We start from the raw sequence: 22,920 nt of genomic DNA on the forward strand, positions 1-22,920 counted from the left end.
AGTATCTGAACTTATCAAATGTATCTTGCGCTGTCCAACAATTTAATACTCACCTGATGAACCACAAAATTTTAACCAGTAAAAACTAAACTAAAAATACATTTCACTTATCAAACATGAAAAATCATAAAACTCAGTTATGTCAATAGAAGAAAACACACAATAGAAATATCAGCCCAAGTATAAAATTAGAAAACCAGAGTAAGATATCTCGAAATTACTAAAAAATGCTCAGCAGACTTAAAAGACAATACTCGCCACAAAAATTACAATTTGTCAATAAAAAACAATAACAACATAAAAAAATACATCATAAACACATAAAAATTACAAAAGACCCTTTTTTTTCTTTTTTTCACAATTCAACAATAAGAAGTTAGAGTTCGTCTCTATGCTCCTTCGATAGTCTTTCAAAAATGAATATGAATTCTTCGTCAGGAAACGATCCAAAAATACGCGCAAAAAGAAACGAATGTTCTTGAAGAGTTCGCAAAAAACGAAAACACGCAATAAAAAGAAGATAAGTTAATGATGATCTTGTAGCCTGATCCTTCATGCGTTCCCCCTCAGTTGTAAACCTCAGGTTTCCACCTGAGTGTCCGTTGCTCACTGAAAATTGGAGTCTTATGCCAATTTAACAGTGAGTTTAAGGAGAGGGTGCAATCTCCTTTTCTCAATGGAAGGACACCGGAACAGGATTATTGTGCCTATCCGGGCCTTTTAAGCCTTGTAATTCAGGAAAATGAAGTGGTTTCGGCAGACTTCTGCCCGGAAATGCAGATCCTCTCCGTGCTGGGATGGGCCTCAGACACTCCTCGACCGTAGGTTGAGACTGTAGATTCTCCTGTATGCCCTGCAGCGTGCGTTGTGGCTCCTCAGCTGACTCCAATGGAACCACGTGTCTCCTTTCCCTTGTAGACGGACAGCATGAGATGTACTCTCCACGACTCGGTATGGTCTGGCGAAGCGAGGTTCAGACCACTTTCTTTTGATGACCTTCAGGCGCACCCAGTCGATTTCCCGAACTGATCCCGAGCCTGGACGTTCCTGTGTCGTCTGGTATTTTGTAAATTCTGCTGCCAGGACCTGTAACTCATTGAAGAAATCTTTATGAGATAAATGTGCAAGCTTACCTTTCCATCCTGGAATGCGGGTAGCAGGTCCTGGAAACATCCGTCCTGTCTGGAGCTCATATGGGGAGAACCCTGTTGATTGGTTAATGATTGATCCGACACTTTATGACAGCTTCACAGTCTTCCTTTTGTATTATAAATCTGCTACTTTGGAGCTGTAATTTTATCAATCCTTAAACAACCGACTCTTTTAGGAGGGATCCTATCTACCTCTGCAGCTTCTGAATTCTGTGAGGCCGCACACAGCAAATCAGCCCCGGTCCGACCACACGGCGCTTCAGACAACTGAAAAATAATCAAATACTGTCTTACCACACCGAAGCGTCGGGCCGAGACGGATCAATCAGGACCAAACAGCCGCCCGCCGAGATTCCAGAACCGGCACGAGCCCCCAATTGTTAAGGAAGAAAATATTCTAAATAGTTAACTTTGGAAAAAGGTTGGGTGTTTCTCTTCCTCTCCCAGGTGCGCTCAGCGAGCTGCGTGTGGCCCCCAAGGAAAACCAGCAAGATATGCGAACGTCACAGAATCACAGAATTTAATCCAACAAAAAACAGCTTATGAATTAACAACAAAACTGCAGAACAACAGAGACATACATTCCATTACCTGACATAGGAGGAAAGAAAGCAAAGAGTACAGAGACATCTTTGGAGAGTTGCAAGGGCAAATCTGATCTGTAACTTCTATTTAGAAAGCTTTATCCTCTTGTATCTAATCCATTCAAAAAGGGCTGGCCCTCGGTCCTCCAACCAAAAGCCATCTCTGACACTGCCTAAAACTTTACCTAATTTACTGCAAACATCTGGGGTCATTTGCTTCTTTGTTTTAACAAGAAAAGGCGGAAAGCTTGTCCTGGCATCTAGAATTCTTAAAGTCATAAAACACAAGATAAGCCTCCACAGACAGCTTATGGAATGCGGGGGCCTTTTTCCTGATTCAGTTTCACACCATCCCTGGTTGTTTATTCTGGAAGACTTTTGACCTTCTGTAAACCAAGCAGAAATCTCTCCTGCAGGCTTAACTGTTATTCACCCCCCAGGAGATACTCATTCTATTGCCTGGTGCTCTAAATACTTACCCATTAGTAGTTTTAAATAATCAACACAGCCTTATTCAAAATTAAGAAATATGTTCAAGTGAGAGTGTTTACACATGCCATAAGATTAACTGTATTAAAAGCTAAAAATAATCATTTTTCTTTAACACAGGTTACGTGCAGACCCCTGCATCCCTCATAATTAAACCTCCTGCCATTTTAATAATAATCTATGAGTGAAGCCAAAAGAGCAGTGAAAAAAGTAGAATGCACCTTATAGGTAGTTTTAATTCAGACAGTCTAACCGTGCAGTCTTGTGTGGTGGCTTATCGATCTTTGTGGGACGCAACTCATTTTTACCCCAGATAAAAATAATTATCTGCAAGATTGTTTACATTTATACAGTACCTTTTATATGTTAGGACTTCTGAGTGCAGATAATACAAGAGATTTTAACTTATTCTGCTGCTACACTGACAAACCCACATAGATGGGGGTCACAAGCAACGAAAATGATTAGCATTTCCAGGGTTAGGAACGTGATACAGTCATTGAGGAGAGGTCAGTAATTACTTTTAGGACATAATCATTAACAATTCATCAAATCATGCTGCTCTCTGCAGGCCATATGTTGAAAGTAAAATGTGGTCATCTCTGTAGAGCTGCCTGCCAAGGGAAAAAAAAGATCAGTTTCGGTTTACAAACAGTGTTCATATACAGTAGGTTGATATAAATTATAATAGTTTGGAAAATAATTCAGGTACACTTGGCTCTTACAAATGTTATCTCATTTTAATTTTGGGATGGATATAGATATATATCCCTCTGGTTTAGGCATTATTGTTCTATCAGTTATTTTAATTTATACAACTGCAATAACAGCTTTAAATCTTTTAACTTTTTCTCAAGCTCCTTTACATATAGAATCTGTATTTCTTAAATTCGTACAGTACATGTATATCAAGAGAGATCAGAATGAGACTTCTCTTGTCAAGTTTGGTATGTGAATGGCCTTTACTTCAAGTCAGGAGACTTGTCCAAAGGGCTTTACATTACATTCAGTCATTCACACACCCTAACCCTAACCACTGATGGTGGCAAGCTACATCGTAGCCACAGCTGCAGGTGACAGAACTGCCATCGGGCAGTCTGACCACCATCAGTAGGTAATGTAGATGAAGTGTCTTGCCCCAGGACACAACGGAAATAAATAAAAGCCGGCTTGAACCGTCAACCCTTCGATTTCAGTGCAAACTCCTACATTCAATGCCACTTTCGCCCCACGTAAACAAGTAAAAAGTAAAAAAAAATTACTTTGGTGTTGAGGGTCAAATGTCAATGATGCAAGCAGGAGCGACTCAACCTGATACCACATCCCTGCAAGTTTACTTAACCAGCTGACTCCATCCAAATGGCTTTCGGGCCTCGGAAAGTCTAGACTCAAACCAGTGTTCAGCTGTAGGCTGGTCGTAGCCATCAAATCCTCTTCAGGGAAAAGTCTATGTTCGCTGGCCGAAACAGACTGCACCCTGCTTGTGATTCAGCAAAGCTGAACGTAGTCTTGTTTTTCCTGCGTATCAAAGCATATTTGTTCTCATCTAACTAGAGCACATTCTTCTGCAATATCTTCAAAATATGGTTTGTAACAAGCTAATTATGACAGTCCTCATGGATTCCTTCCAACAATGACATTTTTCTATCCACTCACCCATTAAGGATTTCAGCCCAGCTTGTGATTTTTTCCCTTGAGCTGTGGATCTCTGCAGCTCCTCAAGGATTGCCCTTTGGCCTTTTGGCTGCTTCTAATATTAATAATGTCCATGCCTGATTTGCCAGTTCAGGTGGATGGCAATGTCCTGTAGGATTACAGTTATGCTATAGTCTTTCTGTGTTTTGATCATGACTTGACATTAACACCCTCCAAATGCATGTGAATTTCAGTTGTGGTGCGTTGCACAGCTACTCCTATAGCCAAGTATTAGTCTATTTACTTAATTAAATGTGTTTTTTTTTAACATCATCTGCAATATTAAGCAAATCTGTGTGACACTAAGTTTCCCATGAGCACAACCTATGCTTGCTCATTGCTCCATTCATGGCTGATGTCACTGCAGAAAGCATTGTCTGAGGAGAACAAGTAAGTTGTAAAGCTGTCAGAGCATATTCAAACCCACAGTCCACAGATCAGACCAAAAAAATATATATATAATAGGAAAGGGAAGACAGAATAGAAGGCAGTTTAACACACTGTTGCCATCTTACAGTAGAAATGTTGTCACTATATTTAGCAACTTTTCAGACCCCTCCAGCAACTTTTTTTGTTTTTTGTGTTACTAGCGACAAATCGAGTGATTTTTTTTAACCTGTATTGCTTTAGACTTTTCTAACAACATATGAAAGCATTGATTGCTAAGACTTTAACAGCCCTCTTCAGCGAGGAATGGGAGAGCCAGCCCCTCCCTCTCCCGAACCAGACAGGGAGTCAAACACACCTCTGCAGTCAATACTTGCAGGCAGAGAGAAGGGGGTTTCTACTCTGTTTCTCTTATTCAAAAGTGTATTTTTATAACACAATTCAATACTAAGACAATTCAAAGGGCTTTACATGAATCAAATGTTAAAGCAGAAACCAAATGAAAGCAAGTAAAGATAAAAATAAGTTAAAAACAGGAAGCCGAACCACAAACTCAAACTTTAAAATCTTTGTTAAGAGTAACTTTAACAGTTAAAGGCAAAGAGCTCCGCCTTTCAGCTCTTTTACAGTCTTCTGGGTGTTTGTTGCAGTAAAGTGGAGCATAGGAACTAGATGCTGCTTTCCATGTATGGTTCTAGTTCTGGGTGTACAGATAGGGTGGCCAGATGTCCGGCTTTAGGGCGGACAGTCCGGATTTTCATTGCACTGTCCGGCGTCCGGCGCTGCACCCAGCCGGACGTGTATTTGTCCTCCTTTACCCCCAGATTCCACATACTCCGTCAGCGCTCCGCCCCGCTCACGTACGGAGTACTTGTCTGTCATGTAAATCAATGAGAGCTGTTCCACATCCTCCGCTCGTCACCGCCCACGTACGTCTTCTTCGTCCTTCACCGTCAAAATACGGAGCTGAGCTATTTTATGCTCCCCTCCGGTCCGTCCAGATCAAGACCACCAATTGCAATCGCACCAAACAGAAAAAAGAATGTAGAGAAGACCCGGTTTGTCAAATTAAATTATAGTAAAAACAGATCGGTATCTAGAAATTAGAGCATAGTTTGTATATATTCCCAAAAACTAAGAGCAATTAATTAAATAATTGGATGCAGACTATTGGTGCTTCCACAGACCAGGAAGAAGTTGTGAGATTCTAGAGGGAATATCACAACTTTAAAAAAAAAATTCTTATTGCAGGAATGGATGAAGAGATGATGAGTTTGGAAGCAGAGAATAAACAGAGTTCATACAAACTATGTATGATCCTAGTTATCCCTGTTACAAAAATCCACAACAGAAAGAAAATATTTGGGCAGAAACTGAACATCTGCTGGATGATGATGGGGATTTTTTTAATATGTCAGATTAAATTAAGCGTTCACAGGTTTTATACAGGAATGAGGAACTCTAATTTAATGCTCTTTTAATGCTATTAGAAATAATTTTAATGCCATCAACAAGTATCATGTACACAAGTTATTAGTTTACATGAAATAAGGAGCTGTAAGCACAGTTCCATGACTCAAGTCTATATATATATATATATATATATATATATATATATATATAGATATAGATATAGATATGGATAGATAGAGAACATGGTGAAATCATCTTTACTCTCGACAGGCTGCAGCCATGTCATGAATTCCTCTTTTCCAGCCACTTTTTGCAGTTTGCATCGTCCTATTCTCTAGCTCTTTCTCGAGCTTCTTTTCCAAACAACTGCTTTATGATCAATTGCAGCAGTTCTGTGCAAATTAATCGTGTTAAAAAATGGTCACTTTTTAAACACCACAATGTATTAAATAAATACAAATGCTGGGAACCAATTCTTTTTTACATTTCTTTAATATTTTGTTCTATCCAGCTACACAAGCATCCTCTTTAAACTACTTAGAATTGTGCTATAAATGTGACTTTACCCGATTCTTATGTACACCTTAGTAATTTATTGATATGCCGCACAATGTCCTCCTTTTTGGTGCTATAGAAATGGCCACCCTATGTACAGAGTAGACTTAAACTAGACAACCTGAGTGGTTGGAGGTTGATACACTAACAACAAATCACCCTGTTTTTAGGTACTGATCGGTGATTTATAGACTAAAAGAATTTGGGGTCAACATTTTTTTTACCTGTATATATAATGTACAATTAAGATCTAATTAATACCGAAAACTATATTTTCAAGTGACATCACTCTGCAGAAAAAGTAAAGCAAAATAAATGAAAAACCAACTGTATTTGTCCCTTTAGCCCCTCCCTGGTCCATCACAGCCACTTAAAAAAAATATATTTTTTGATGCAGGTATTTCTGTAATAAGGGGAATTGCTATCATGTGACTGCTGTACAAACAGCCGAACTTCACTTCATGTTAGCAAAGCTGCAAGGGATTGAACAGGACTTGCACAGAAACAGGCCGAGTGAAAGCCTGAACTGTCTCATGTATTTGTCCTTACAGCTGGTGAGCGAGCAACAAGAGAGTCGGCCGCTATTAAGCCCTTCCATTGACGATTTCCTCTGCGAGACCAAATGTGATGGGATTTCTCGCCCAGTGACTTCCAACACAGCCGGTACAGCTCTTCCTTTCACTCTGTTCAATTACTGATAACACACAATACGCGAAGGACTCTAGTGATAAGGTGGGAGCCACTTTCAACTCATATGTTTTTATCAACCATCTGATATTAGTTTTTCTCCTGTTTGAATGTATCAAATATCTGTTATTTGAACACCAGTTAGTGTTATAACTTACACTACATATTTTCACATATTTTACATGTAATAAAAGAAAAAAGCTTTTTTTTTTTGTTTCCAAATTAATTTGTGTTGCAGCCAGTGATGGATTCTGCCTTTGAGGTGGGGCAGATGTGCCTCCTCTTAGAAAAGGATTGTCATTTTCACTCCAACACTAGCTATAACTATTTTCCTGGCTCATATTTATAAGCTTATTAGTTTCTGTGTGGGTTTTTTTGTTATTTTATTTTTCTGTGTGTAACATGCCAATATTAAACTTAAAGAAGTAAATAACATTTGAAGCTGTCTGTCCAGAAGATGGTCTGTTATTTTTTCAAAGTAACCCTGACTTAAGGTAACTTGTTAGAAAAAGAGCTTTTAAAATGTGACATTTTTCCCCTATTTAATACCTTTAAAATTGTTTTAAGAATTTTTTTTTTTTTTTGCTGCAACACCTTCATATGAACCCAATTCTTAGATTAAGTGGGGTTTTTTTTTTTTTTTTTTTCAGTCCACATGAATACTGTACAAGTTGCAATTTTCTAAGCAATTATTGGTGACTAAGAAGATGGAAAACAGTAGAAATCTGTAAAGGGAGAAAATCCCCCCCTCCTTTCCAACAGGGTTAAAAATATTGAAAGATTTAAACAAATATCATCTACCATGCTAGTTTGGATGGGTAATTGATCAAAATGTCCTCCCATCTGCCAAATGATAATTTATTGAACCACTTTTAACAGTTGATGTGTCATCTCTAAACTGTCTGCTAACTAATATTGGTTTAGCGTAGTAAAATATGGCTTGACATTTTTGCAACCTCTCAGCGTTCTGTTGCAGAGCCTCCTGGTGCTCCTTCTGCTGCTAGCATAAACTTAAGAATCTAATTCCTAGAAAAGAAGATAAAAAAGCATTTGCTATAAGGTGTATTGTGAAAAAATAAATCTAATTCTAACGAAAGACAAATCCCTACAGAACAGCACGAGAAAAAAGATGATTAAACAAAAGGGCATAGCATAGAAACTAGTTATAAAAAGGTTATATGGAGAGGAGGAAAAAACATGTATGAACAGTAAGGTCAAGAAAAGGAACAGCTAAGGCTGATGAAAGCAGAGGGAGCTGAGAGGAGATGAAGCTGATGTCTTATATTAGTTCCTTTGTCAGAACCTCATTCTTTTTTAAATTGGTTGCTTCAAACATCGTCCTTTTCATCACTGGGGAAAGCAGTGAAAGGTGCTTGACCCTTCATCTTGGATTCCAGGACCAAAAAGTGTTGACACCCCATGCCATAATTTATATTATCATTCTCTGATTTACACAGTTATTCAGCCGATTCAGAGGAGTTGTCCTTAAAACATTTTGTACTCAGACGTAGCTTTACTTACTTTAACCCCATCCCTCAGTACCATGCAACACATTTACATATATTTGCGTGGTTGTGAATTTGACACACCTTTAAACAAATCATGGCTAAGAGTTTTGTCCACTTCTGCCAGAGACCTTCTGGGGAAGAAAAATTAAGGTCTCGTAATTATATAGAATAAACTCGATGTCTTACGATTATGGAATTATTTTTATTAAATTATTTTCTGTGGTTAGATTGAGGGGGGAAAGTTGCAATTAAAGTATCCTCTAAATCCGTGTATCATTCGTTCTTTCTATTTTCAATTGCCAATCAAAAAACAAAAAATCAAAAATTGACTGGTTATTTTGTTTTTTGTTTTTTATCGTTAAACCAAAAACGAAAAAAGGATTGGTTTTTCATAATTCAATTCTAAGCTCAGATCAAGAATACGAAATGGAAAAACGGACAGCAACGCAGAATTTGATTTTAATATTTAATCGGTACAGTTTACATGACCCGGAAGTTTGGTGGAGCGTTAGCTAAAAAAAACAATTGGCTTACTCCCACCACGTTCGATCAAACTGCACCAGATAAGGCAGTCGGACCTATCAGCCATGGACAGTTACGTTTTATTTCGAGGATCCAAGCGTGTGACTCTTGAGGAGGACATGACAACGGAGAAAATTTGCAGGATTTTCCAGGTATAACTTTTTTCTTGAAACTTTTCTGTGCACTGTACTTTTAACTAGCAACAACAAACAGCTTCTCGATCAACATAGTGTGTGGTTCTAGCGTCGCCATGGTAGCCACTTCATTACCCCAACTGCTGCGCAAAGAGCTATTTCCGGGTCACGTAAACTGTACCGATTAAATATTAAAAACAAATTCTGCGTTGCTGTCCGTTTTTCCATTTCGTATTCTTGATCTGAGCTTAGAATTGATATATGAAAAACAAATCCTTTTTTCGTTTTTGGTTTAACCATAAAAAACAAATAACAAAATAACCAGTCAATTTTTTATTTTTTGTTTTTTGATTGGCAATTGAAAATAGAAAGAACGAATGATACACGGATTCCTCTAGAATGTAAATATAATGATAAATGTGATTTCTAATATAGACTACTATTTGTTAGTTGTTTCTATATTCACAAGCAGCTTGATGACGACTTTTCAAATGGAACCTAAATAAGTTAATATGTTAGTGCAAAATGTACAATAAGAACTGCCTGTGGTTCCTGCCTCATTAATGAGTTGATTGTCCTTATATGGAGCAAAAATGAAAGATAGGTTCTCCATGTAGAGTGTGCTGCCCCCCATGTTAAAATCAAAAGTAATTCACTGGGGAAGCAACCTAATCATTCAAGAGAAGTAAAAGTTATGTATGGAGATTATTAAACAACTCCTTAATTATTACCATCTCTTTAAACTCTAGCTTGGTTTAATTCATATAATCTCTTCAGTTTATACGGTAAATATCTCCTATATAAGCCAAATGTTTGTGCTTCCTGGTTTAAAGACATCTAAATCAAATAAAACAGAGATTGCATCTGAAAACCAAATATGCATTTTGAAAGTTAAAAGTTATAATTCCTACAGTTGTTAAACAGAAAAATACAGCAAAAATACTTATGAGTAGGGCTGCATAATTCTGGAAAATATCAATATGAAAATAGCTATACTGTTACTAGAAATAAACCACAATAATCACTCTTAATAATCTTTTTCCTAAGTCTTTTGTTTGTTAAAATTAACCATTGTCCCCATCTTTCCTAGAGTTAGTATCTCTTACAACACCTAGGTAGCAGTCAGAGGCTAAAGGTTTAGTTTAGGGACCCAGACTTGCAGTCTGTGGGGATTGTGGGGGTACTTGCAACCACCTTGAGAACACAAGCACTCTGCTCTAACCTTTAGGCCACAACATCACCCATGGAAAATGCACATCCTTGCATGGGATTAAGCCACCATCCTTTCGTTACCAGCTAAACAGATTGCCCCACAGAAGCATAGAAAAGAATATGGTGTCCAAACTGTCCTTGCAATATTGCACAGTCAGATATTAATATATCTATCGCGATTCAGTACGTTATGCAGCTCTACAGCTCTTTGGTTTCTAGTGCTAAGACAGATGTAGCTTGAGATACTTATCTTGTAATATGGCCCTGTTACAATATATTTTTTTTAATGCATTAGTGCCAGACTGCACTAACTTGACACTAGCATGCTTTTAGGACCAAACGGAAGTACATAATTTAATCTATATGAGCAAAAATGTTGCAAGGAAACCACCTAACAGCAAAGTGGGAGCCAAAGAAAGTATTTATCCAGTCTCATGAAGAAATTAGATTTTTGACATCACTGTCTTTTCCTGAGCTGCTTGTACCTTTTTGAGAACATTGAAAACAGTTCAGACAACTACCCTCCTGAGTCTGTCTCCTTTGATTTGTAATTATGCACATCATCTAAAAAGCACAAGGCATGAGAGCAGTCTCTAATTACAAACAGATTTCATTCAGCAAATGCTCTCTGGTTGGTTGTCATGAAAGAGAAATATGCCAGTTATTCAGACATATGCCTGCAGTTATGAACTGAGGCACACAATCAGAATCCTTGGGGATGAAAGAGAAATGCCTCAATTATCACCAGTTCACTAATCTGGATTTAATAGGAGTATCATTTTATTTTATGACTGTTTTTTTTCTTTACCAGCTGCAAAAAAGTAATAGAAAAAATGAAGCAAGAGAATTGATATGAAAAAGAAAATAATTACAAAAAGCTGTTTGAAAGAGAATATATTAAATTTTGAATTAAATCAACATTAGTATTCATTAATATATGCTTCTTATATGGCAATAGGAGCTCCTGAAGAACCTGCCTTTCTCTTTTTATCAAATGTATTAAAGGAGTACCAGTTAAATATTGATAGACAGATTAGTGCCGCTCCTCGCTGTAATATAAAAGCTAAAAGGCTCATCTCTCAGTTTACTTGTCGTTCTAAGCTCCTATGGTCACCTATGGGTGAAATTTGGATCATGGCTGAAAGAACAAGAGCCCAGTTATAAGAGGCTGAAATTAACTTCTTCTGCATGGCGACCAGGCACTTCTTTAAAAATAGAGTGAGGAGCTTGGCCATCCTAGAAGGGCTCAGTCTACTTTAGGTTTGATTCAGGTGGTTTTGATGGTCTGATACACTGTACCTTTAGTTGTGTAACAAGCTTATATTTAATTTGCACATAATTTTTATGTTTTAAAAATATTTATGTAGCAATAAGAAATATTTCCACCTCTGGGTGGGGATATTGAGCATTCTCTGTGCACCAAAACAAGATGTGTGGCAAGCAACGCCTCTCTTTACCTCAACACTAATGAGGATCTACCAGTGATGACTTCTTTAGTTACCCTTTGTTGCCCCCTTGTGCTTGTTTTCCTTTGCCCTTGGCTTCCTCCTAGTTATTCTTGCCCACACCTCCTCCCAATCTGCTGATTAGCTTGTCTTGGTTCAGGCTCCCAATATATACACCACCTCTGCAGTCACTCAGTCCTGGTTTGTTCTTTTGTTGTTCTCTCGTCTCTGGCTTCCCACATGAGTTTTCCCTGTTGTAATCTTATTTTTGTTCTCATTATAGTTGTCCATTACATTTGCAAGACTCACCTCTGCCTCCTGGTCTCTGCATTAGGGTCCCCAACCAATCTACAACCAACTCCTGAAACAATGCTTATCAACTAGGATTTAAAAAATATATATTTAAATTAATAAGTACAATAAAAACAGTAAACTAAGAGTGATGTGTGAGAGCATATTTTTCCTTGGCCTATTTCGTGAGATGAAATGTTTTAAGTGTGCCTGTTTGAATAGGAGTAATGATAGAGAAATCCTATATCATTCACTATGCTATACTGTTTAGGGGGACAGAAAGCAGATGCCTCCCTACTCTAGACAAGGGTGAAGGGAAGGTCATGAGAGATAATGAGTTCACACAGCCTCCTTCATGCCATGGCTGAAATTCATGTCCTTGATGAACGGAAGTGTTTTTCTTGGGAATAACCATATAGGATGGTTAAGCCAGAGAGAGCTCTATCTCCCTCTCCGTCCAAAGAACGATAAATAAAATTCAATATTATCTTGCAAGAAAATGATTCCAGACTCAGTTTCCTAACTTCACAGATGACTTAGAGGAATAGGATGACACCACGAGAAACTTAAAACAAATATGAGATCAAAATGATCCAAAACAGCTCAAATGTTACTTTTGCCTTTAGACTGCTCCATGTTTGATTGTTTTAATGATAAATTATAAACACAGCTTAGTGCATCAGTCAGTTAGAAACAGCTCCTGTATTGGTCCTGTGACTTTTGACAAGTTATGTGCAATGACATAGTGCTTTGCTCTATGAGCTCCAAGCATGCTCCAACGCATCAGTGTTGCTGGATCCATCACTACTCCACACAAGCTTCGCACGTGCCCCAATCCTAGATCTTATTCTCCAAGTGTAGAGCATAAATGGCTTGCTTCATAAATGGCTTGCTTCACACACCTTTCAAACCACCTGTCTTACCAAAATGTGAACATTCTGGTCCTCAAAAGAATGTCCTTTGTTCATAAGGAGTAGATGTACAGCCGAGTCTTGTCTGGAGGAGGTTGCTCTTCTGTGTTGGCCCATGCGTCTGTGGAGAGGTTGTTTGGTTTCTCCAATATAAAGATCTGAGCATTCCTCACTGCCCTGAGCTGCATACACCACTCCTCTCATCTTAGATGTGGAGGTTTCGTCTTTAGGATCCACTACTCTCTGTTTAAGCATCTTGTTTGGTTTGAAATGTACTGGGATTTTTTATTTGGATAAAATCCTCTTGAGTTTTTCAGAGACTCCAGAAACATTTTTGATGGCGAGCTTTTTGCTTTTAATTTTCTCACTGTTTTTTTCAGCGGTGTGTCTTCATCCTTGAAAGCATTATGTCCTACATCATTAATATTACTGGTTTTGCATATTTTCACCTACAAAACATTCATCGTATTCTTGTCTTTAGCTTTCTCACCTCCCGTATTGATTACTGCAACTCTCTTCTTTTTGGTCTTCCCCAGAAATCTCTTAATAAACTTCGGTTTATAACTTCCCCCATACCTATCAGGCCTCCTTCAGATTGCGATCCCCGCCCGTTCCCTTAGATCGCCCTCTTCCATCCACCTTGTTAAGCCTACTGTCAGCCTTATCACCATGGGGAGGAGAGCTTTCTCCTGCTCCACTCCCAAACTCTAGAATTCACTCAAAATAATATTCATAATATTGACACATTACTGTTCCAGACTGCATACCACCTGTTTTTGATATAGTGTATATTGTATCATATTGTGTATTTGATTGTTTGTGGTACAGTGTCCTTGGGTGTCCTCAAAGGCGCTATAATTAAATGTATTTTTATTGTCATTACTATTTTTATTAAAAACCAAGCTATTTCAAAAGTCTGCAATGACTAGTATAAGGTTATTGTTACCAACCTTACACTACCTCTCTTTTTTTCTTTCCAGTTCTTTCTTCAACGCTGGACCTTTTGGATCTCAGTGAACCAGGAGAGAGGAGGAACAGCAAAGACAAAAAAAGTTCTTTGTTGTCCCGAGGTGACGGTCAAAAGAACAGCTCACACAAGAAAAAGACGGATGAGACAGAGTTGATTCAGGTGGAAGTTGAACAGACAGGACCAAATATGAGAAACCCAGAGAGGGCATCACTCGAGTCAGGTAAAGTCAAGAATCCTGAGCTTATTTAACTTATAATAAAAAGGTGAAGAAACCCCTCGTCTCTAAATGAACCAGGGTTTTTTATTTTTTTATTTTAAAGGGCATTAGTTTAGAAAAATCAACTTTTTTAGCCTTTAACATTGTTACATTGTATAATGATATTTGTTCATCAAAATTAAGCAAAAAGTTGCATCTCGCTTGATTCATGCATATCTGAGTAATCCTTATGCAGCTCCTTTCTCGGACTTCGTTCAGCCTTCAGACGTGACATGAAAAAGCAACATCATGAAATAGGCAGCACCCAGAAGGGAAAGGCGGCCCCACTTTAAACGCATATTTCTTTTCTTGAGGTTGGAAGAAAACAACTGTATTTCATAACAAATGAACACCTATGCAGTCCCAAAGGCATTATTTTATCATATATCTGCCTATAGCAGAGGTCACGGATTAGCGGACTGCGGTCTGGATCCTGACCCACCTGCTGGCTAATCTGGACCCAAACTGATTTAAAATATTTATAAATTACTGCATATTGTCCGATGACAGTGTCTAAACCCGAATTCCCACATCCTCCGTATCCGCTCCGCCCCGCTGCACTCCAGACCTCCTGCACAAAGCAGCACCTACAGCCTCTGCTGTTCCTCCCGTCTTGCTCCGCTCCGACTTCCTCGGAGTCCAAGCAGAGTATGCGCAATATTATTATTATATTCAGAAGCAAAACATGCGGAAATTAACGCTTAATTTAATATGACATATTAAAATTATTCCCACCATCATCCAGCCAGCATATGTTCAGTTTCTGCTCAAATATTTTCGTTTTATTGTGGATTTTTGAAACAGGGATAATTCAGATCATACATGGTTTGTATGAACTATGTTTGTTCTCTGCTTCCAAACTCAGCATCTCTTCATCCAGGCCTGAGATGAGAAGTTTCTTTTGAAGTTGTGAGAGTCGCTCTTCTCTTTTGACTTGATTTAATGAAACTTTTAGGCCTCTTAGTTTAAAATAAATATTTTTGTCGAGATGAGAAATCTGCTTCCTGGTATGTTGAAGTACCAATAGTTTTCATCCAATCATTTAAACAAATGGTCTTAGTTTTTGGGAATATATAAGCTCATGAATGAGCCTGGAATGGCTTGAGAATGGCTTTGTTGTCATTCAAACCCAGGTTTTAAAGCCTTGCAGGGCAGCCTAAAACCCAATGCTCTCATTAAGCCATAAAAAAAAAAACTGTCAGTTCAGGTGTTTTAGCAAAATATAAACGATTGTTGTTCTCTTTGTACTTCAAAAAACACTTTAGATTTCAAAATGGAAAAAGTTTTTTTTTTTTGTTGATCTTTTTTATTTAAAGATTTAACATGGATACATAAAAAACGCATTTTATTTCAGTGTTAAATTCTGTTCAAAGTACCAGATTGTAATAAAAATGTCTTCGAACCATTACTGTGTTGTGATTCTATAGTTAAATTCTATTCCCAGCCCGCTGGGAATTTATGTTTCTGATACTTTAAGATGTTTATTGCCCTCCCCTGTAGGGGTGGTAAAATATCTTATTTAATCAGATATTATTTCAGCTGTTATATACTGTTTATGACACACAGTCCTACTAACTGTGTGTTAGAACAATAAATGAAAGAGTGATTCGAGCACTAATCATGGTCAAACAGTTATTTCTGCACATACATGGAATAAATTCACCACAACTTCTGTTCAAAATATAAGATTTTATTAACAAAAATCATTCAGCTCCAAGTCAAACATATTTCAGTTTAACACTCTCAACTAAGACTAGTAAAACTCAACTAAACTAAACTAACTACTATGTACAAAGAGGAAGGGGAAAACGGTTGAAAAACATATTACAGTTTAAGATGGATTCTGTGTTTGAAACCAAAGTTTATCTGGAATAATTTGGAATGTGATCAAATTAGCTTTTCACTAATTTTAAAGAAATTGGAATGTTTTCAGACCAATTCACAATGCAAATCCATGAGGTGAATAAAACATTATTTGGCCAAATAATGTTTTATTAAATGATTTGCTTAATCAAGAACCAAAAACCTTTAGTTAAATGATTCTTTACCTCCTTGAAATAGCTAGCAGCGAATAGACATCAGGCTTCCACTAAATGACTCTTGGTCATACTTGGTAATGGAAATGTAATGAGCATCTGAAGAACACATGAACACTAATGTTATATCAGTGTTTAAATCCTTAGTGAATAAAGCTTGTCTAAGCTTTAGCAACAGCTCAACATATATTCCTGTAGCATAGCGTAGCATGCAGTCCATTCTTTAGCATCAATTAGCGTTGTCTTTACTCAGCAGTAAACACACGATATGATTAGCATCATCAAAAGACACATTGCTTGTTCTGTCCCTAATCATGCCAGACCTGCAAACCTTTTTCCATGTCCGTTTGGAAAGCTTGAGTTTCATCCAGTTTTGCAGCTCTGCAGTCAGGGGTTCTTTGTCTCAGTCTCACAGCAGGGGTCCCCTCAGTCTCACACCAGGGCATGGTCTTCATCCAGTTTGGCTCTGTAAGTTCTGAAACTCAAGAGAAATGTGTTGCAAAGGTTTTGTTTGCAGCAGTTAGGTTCTGGAGAGTTCTGACTCATCCTTGATGGTTCTGGGGATCTGGTTTCCCTGGGGCCTGCATCTCCACTGTGGGCCACAGTGGGCCCCAGCTTTGAGAGCAGGAGCAGAAGCAGGCTGGATCAGACGAGGGAGAAAAAGTGAAGAGAGAAGAGGCCAAAAGAGGAAGAATCCTGTGTGCTCTGTGGTTTTGTTCTGTTCTCACAGGGAGGGGGGTAGGTTTTCACACCTCTGTGACTTCCATGTGACTGCTTGTGGCTGCTTTGGCTGAAAAAGGGGGGCTGCAGAAGTCCCCCAGCTGTTATTCACCAAAGCTGCGTTTTCTTCTCTGGTCATCCTATCAGGATGAAATATGGACACTGCTTCCCAATGTCCAAAAAGTATGATCATGGCATATTGGCATAACAACTGCTTGATGATTTTCTTTATTCTGACCCCGCTGATTTTTAATTGGTGACGAACAGCCTATAGGTTACTTAAAAAGGCCAACAAATACAAATACAAACAACATAATGTGAGATATTTGATGATTAGAAACAATTTTTTCTTGCCCACATAATAAATTTAAATCAAAACATGGATCTCTTTTTATTTACCTGATCTATTCAATGAAAGGAAAATATTTAATAAATTCTCTGTATTGTCTTATTTCGCTGTGCTCTGAAAGCAAAAAAATGTGAGAAACCTGTCTCTGCCTTTCTCCCTCCATACCTCCTTAGCGATAATTTCCATTATTCTCCAACCTCAAACATGATCAGGATAGGCCACAGCGGGGCTAAACCAATTTAAGGTAACAACAGCTATCATCTCAAAAGGCATTTGCAGGAAACAGGCAATTACTTTTGCATGTGGAGTCTGAAAGGTGAAAGAAAAAGTTAATAATGTACAGGAAGTCAAAGTGAATGACACTGACATTGAATTAAGTCCTGAAGCTTTTTATGATTAAACGGCTTGAAAAACATCAACCCCTCTTTTGTTTGTGAGACATCAGAGGCACTTAGGACTTGTCAGACTTATGAGATAATTGGTAATTTCTAGGTCACATTTTACTAATAGATTATGCTCTTTGCAACCATCAAAACATGATTGTGTTTTGATTTGCTTATTCAAATGAGGCTGCTTGAGAACTATTATGCAGAAGTGATCAATCTGATGATGTTATATGTCAAATGTTGTCCCTAGTTGCCATCGGGTCTTTGGATAAATGGGAAGAACTTAATTCCAGTACTGAGAGGAATGGCAACAGAAAATGGAAGCTCGAGAGACGCCGTTCTTCCAAAAATTCATCCAGCGAATTCTTATGGTAGGTTCTAAACTTTCTTACTATGACTGCAAATTAATATTATTACAAAAATGATCAACTAGCATATCATAATAGTCCCTTTTAGAATATGTCCTTTACAGCCAGGAAACTAATTTAAACCGTGTAATAGGGGGTCATATTTTGTCATAATTGTGTGTCACTGCTCTCTTGTAAACTGCAAAAATTAATATCACTTATTTTAACATACTAATGTTTTAAATAGCTACGCCTCCTTCCCACTGAAATAAGCGGGTTAATGGCAGTTTTTCAAACACGGGTCAGCACTCTAACAATCGGCATTTGGCAAAAAAATCTTGGTCTGACCCCCCGCGTGACCTCTGTTCCCCGACTGCTGCTTGTCTGGTGACGCCATAATGCTAGGTTAGTATGAGATCAACATGGATGTGTTAAGGTGAAACAACAGGATATTCTGTTCCTACATCACCTCCCCAAGATTAATTTGATGGACAGAGTGTAAGTCATGATTTAACGCGTTAAACATTAAATTCAAGACATTTATGTATCAGTGGATATTCAGGGGAGATATTCAGAAGCTTTCAAAGTCACATTTACACAGTCAGTGTAAATTCTATTTCTCACAATACACACCTTGACCAGGGTTCTGATCCTCCTCTGGATCAGAACCTTTCTATGTCATCACCAGTATCTGGCTGCCATAGGGAGAATTTTATTGTTCCCAGGCTGCGAAGAACTAGCTGAATCTGTATGCACAGTCACTTTCAAGGCCAAAGCTATTGCTCACATGGGTAACAAACTTAGTGCAGTCTTAAAGTTCACAGGTTCTTAGTTCATCAAACATTGGTACATTTGAAAGGTGAAATATAATGCTTTGCAACACATTATTGATTAAATACTTGGGATTGATCCTTATAAGTTAATACTTTTTCAACCAAAGCCAGTGTGTAGTAAGTTCTCTATTGTTTCGTTCTTTTATCTTTCCAAATCTTTCTCACCAGTGCTGCACTATATTTATCGAGTACAAGCAGAGTTATTTTTGCTTTTTATATCAGAAGGAACTGGTACGATATGCTGATGTCCGTACTTTGCGCTCAGTGGTATCGCATAAATTAGCGGGTCAACTTGGGTCTGACTTCCTACAGTATGCCAATCGCCATTTGAAGGCAAATTTAAGCCAGGTCACTTGACTAGTTGCTTGATAAGGGTCAACATGGGTTAAGAAGTCATTCCCACTGCCACCAAAAGGCGATTGTTTCCGGGTTTAGACATGTTTTTCAGCAAGTGGCAAAGGGGTTATAGCAACCATTGGGGATTTCAATCTAGATATCCTTCCTGTGTTTCTGTAAAGGTGACCTTATGAATAGACCTATTATTAAGCAGCTAAACATCATCTGCACAATGCAGACTAATTACTAGTCACACACTAAAGCGGGTTCATGTGGGTTTGGAAAACACGGGTCCACCCGCTAACAAACTGCATCTAGTTCCTTTCCCATTGCAAAAAAAAGCTGGGTCTAACCCCCTGCTGGTAAGCTGCGTGGCCTCTTTGCCCCAACTGCTGCGTGAAAAGTCTACATGTAGAAATAAAGAGTTTACATCACCTTATCTGAACACAGCAGACAACTCTTAATATAGCAATGTTGTGATGTTAAATGCAAATTTTTCTTATTGTTACTGTTCTATTAAAAAATAAAATAAAAACTTTCATGTTCAAAGCAGATTACAAACAATTTTCTTTTCATAATTGATAAACTTAATTGTACCAGAAGCATCACAAATAAGTGGAAATGATCACACACATCAAGTTAAAAGAACCAAATAAAATAAGTGGTAATATACTATATTCCTGTTGATGCTGATGTTAATGTTTTCTCCTTTAGGTCTTTAGACTGTAAAATCCAACCTGATTCTTCAAATAGGAACATGTTGGAGGCAAACCCCAAAGCAGAGCCAGAATCAGCCCTTGCTTCACAAGTAAGTGTTTAATATTACGGCAGAAGATGGTAAAGTTCTGTTTGCTTAATATGTGCCTGTTTATGTGGAACAGTTTGTTATACTCAATCATCATTTGGACATTTAAAATATTCAGTGATTAAATGATTGAATAATTCCATAATGATGTTTTAAAGATTTCTATTTAAAAACTCTCCATGTTCTGTCATTGTTTACCCATCTTTTTGTCCTAACACCTACAATTCTTCCATTTCAGCTCAACAGGCAGTATATTAGTGGAAGACATGTAAGCCTCCCTATGTATCCTTTCAACAACAAAGATTATACACTTACAGCACTACAAAAGCATCAGATCTTAAAAAATACAAAACTGAATTATTTTAGTAAATCCAGATTTTTCTTTTCTGGTGCTATTATATCCAAATACAATACACCTTCCTTTTTTGTTGATACTTCAACATAAGGTTAACATAAGGAGTCTTATTTCCAGATGCCATTATTAGATAAATAGCCTATAAATTATGTAGATGTGTCTCACTCTGAGATCATTAGTGTTGATCCTGCTAAGCAAGCATATATCACCTTCTCAGCTCTCATGAATAATAGATTTTTTTTTTCAAGTGAAGATTGGAGCTACTGGAAGGAGGCTATTGACAAACAAACACAGAAATCTATTTTACTGAGGATTTTCACGTTTTATCTGTAGTTCAGATACTATAGATTTTTACAATCCTGACTAGTGAAGCCTCTTTTTGAACCTTGTCTCCTCACATAAACATAAACACATGGAAAGAGCATGCATGCAAAGAGGAAACTTGTCTTGCATGATTTTTTTTTTCCGACAAGTGTTTTGCTTAATTATTTGAGCCAAAGGAAAAATCCACCCTGATCCATCAGTCATATATTACACAATAATGATGAGTGAAAAAACTAGGTTTTTAAAATGGTCAAAAAACAGGGTTCCTCCTGAATTTAAACTTTGTGCATTTTGAATGTATGAAGAAAATGCATAAATTTTTTTTCGTACAGTTTTTACATTGCATATCATCATCAGTGAGATAGTGAAATCCATTAAGTTTTCTTTTATACACTTGAGGAGCAAGCCATTCCATGTCCCAGTGTAGTGGTTACAGAACTATTATTGATGGGCCCTGTGACCAATGTTTTTAACAATTGAACAAAGAAATGTCAACTGCAGTAAATCCTATTGCAATAAAGTTTAATATAAATCTCATTGTAATCACAAAATTACAATTTTAAAAATGAATTTTTTTTTTTCCCATTTTCCTCCTAAATTTGGTAATTTATTCTGCTTATTTCCATCATGCCCAGCCTGTAACTGCACTTTGGAAACCACTGTCCTCATGGGTCAGATCATTTATATACAAGAATCAAAAAATGACCACGGATGTAGTTATTTTACTGTAATTACTGTATCAGTAGACTTTGGTCTTCAGAGCCTCTAAACCTGAACTATACCTCAATCATTATTAATTTTATTACTCTTCCACAAGGGTACAAGGTCTCTTAAAGGCAACTTTTAGTTCAAAAAGTAAAAAACTAAATGTGCACCATTTTATAAAATAAGCTTGACTTAGGAATAGTAATGAAAATTAGGATTTGCCTTAAAAAGCCCATATCTTTAGGAAATTGCTTTGTAAAGTTAAGAAATTGCTTTGTGAATCCAAGGGAATGTGAAGAGACACATAAAAAAGAGATGGCACAGCTCTGTTGATTTATAATAGGCCACATCTTAGATGTTGTAAATATCAGTTTGCCAACAATATTTTAATCATATTTTGCATTGATGTTAGAAGGATACATTTTTTAAAAACTTCCAAGTTTGGAAAATTTGGTTTTGAAAACCTGTTGTGGATTTTTATAAGTGTGTAATTTTCTAAAGTTAGTGGGAACTGTTTCTAAGAAAATATTATCTACATACGACCAAGCAACAAAACGTAGGAAACTTGTTTAGGGATATTTTTATCTCTCTATGGGGTGGATTTTTCCTTCATACCAACTGCAGTGTATTTAAACAACTTTTACCATCCCAAAGGGCACCAGAAACTAAATGTGACAAGATCTAGCTAGTATCTAAAAAGAGATACTATTAGTAGACAATTATTTTCAATGCACATTTTAAATTAATTTTGAACGAAAAAAATTTTTTTCTATTTCAAATGAATGTTTAGAGATTTGAAAAGTAAATATTTGTAGAAATGAAAGTTTTTCAACGCAGCATATTTATATATCTTTAGTAGACTTTTGGCCTAATACTGCTCTGACTTGGTTGTTATTTTAGCAAATGACATCTTTTAAAGTCTGTACACTCCAGTTAATGAATATTCTATTAATTAGTTGATTATTGTTTTAATTATCCATTAATCAGTTAATCTGATTGTTTTAGCTCTATTTGAAATATGCATATGCTTTATTTACATAACCCATTTAGCGGCAAAACCTTAATTAGTCCTCTATGGTGGCATTCAGAAGAGTTGGGAATTGCTTCAGGTAATAGCTCGCCTAACTTCCAAGAAATAACCGCAAATATAAAGTATTATAAGTCTTGGTAATAGGTTAACGTGCCCTGGGATACATGCGACCTTTGATAATAGCCGGTAAATCCTGTGTTATATTAAACAGGGACATAAAAGGTTCACTTGACACCATTTACAAGAACAGATTTGTAATAAAAAAATAATGAAAGTTACACTGCAGTCTCAAAATGCCAAACTACATGCATGGACTTAACTGGATGGTTATTATTTTCAAAGTAGGACAAAGCTTTGCATCTAAATTTGTCAGAGAGAATTTATCTGCTTTTTTTTTTTTTTTTTTTTTTTTTTTTTTGCATGTGCAGGTGTTAAGAAATGGGCCAGGCTTGGGTGAAGGGTGAAATTGAGAAAAGCAGGTTTC

At 37.2% G+C, this 22,920-nt stretch overlaps 1 protein-coding gene across 3 annotated transcripts in view; it reads left to right on the forward strand.

The window, feature by feature from the left end:
* Nucleotides 1–22,920, forward strand: part of pex5la (peroxisomal biogenesis factor 5-like a) — a 137,372-nt gene that overhangs the window by 63,231 nt on the left and 51,221 nt on the right. For 2 of the 3 annotated variants that reach the window (XM_038272246.1, XM_038272248.1), the window contains 5 exons: nucleotides 6,826–6,937; nucleotides 13,965–14,174; nucleotides 17,952–18,072; nucleotides 19,932–20,025; nucleotides 20,261–20,290. In XM_038272246.1, the coding sequence (XP_038128174.1) occupies nucleotides 6,826–6,937; nucleotides 13,965–14,174; nucleotides 17,952–18,072; nucleotides 19,932–20,025; nucleotides 20,261–20,290 (567 nt within the window). The remainder of the gene's footprint in view (nucleotides 1–6,825; nucleotides 6,938–13,964; nucleotides 14,175–17,951; nucleotides 18,073–19,931; nucleotides 20,026–20,260; nucleotides 20,291–22,920) is intronic. The other variant, XM_038272247.1, reaches the window with a different exon arrangement.

Source organism: Cyprinodon tularosa, unplaced genomic scaffold, assembly GCF_016077235.1.
Source record: "Cyprinodon tularosa strain WSP-4 unplaced genomic scaffold, ASM1607723v1 ctg82, whole genome shotgun sequence".
In the NCBI taxonomy this organism is placed as follows: Eukaryota; Metazoa; Chordata; class Actinopteri; order Cyprinodontiformes; family Cyprinodontidae; genus Cyprinodon; species Cyprinodon tularosa.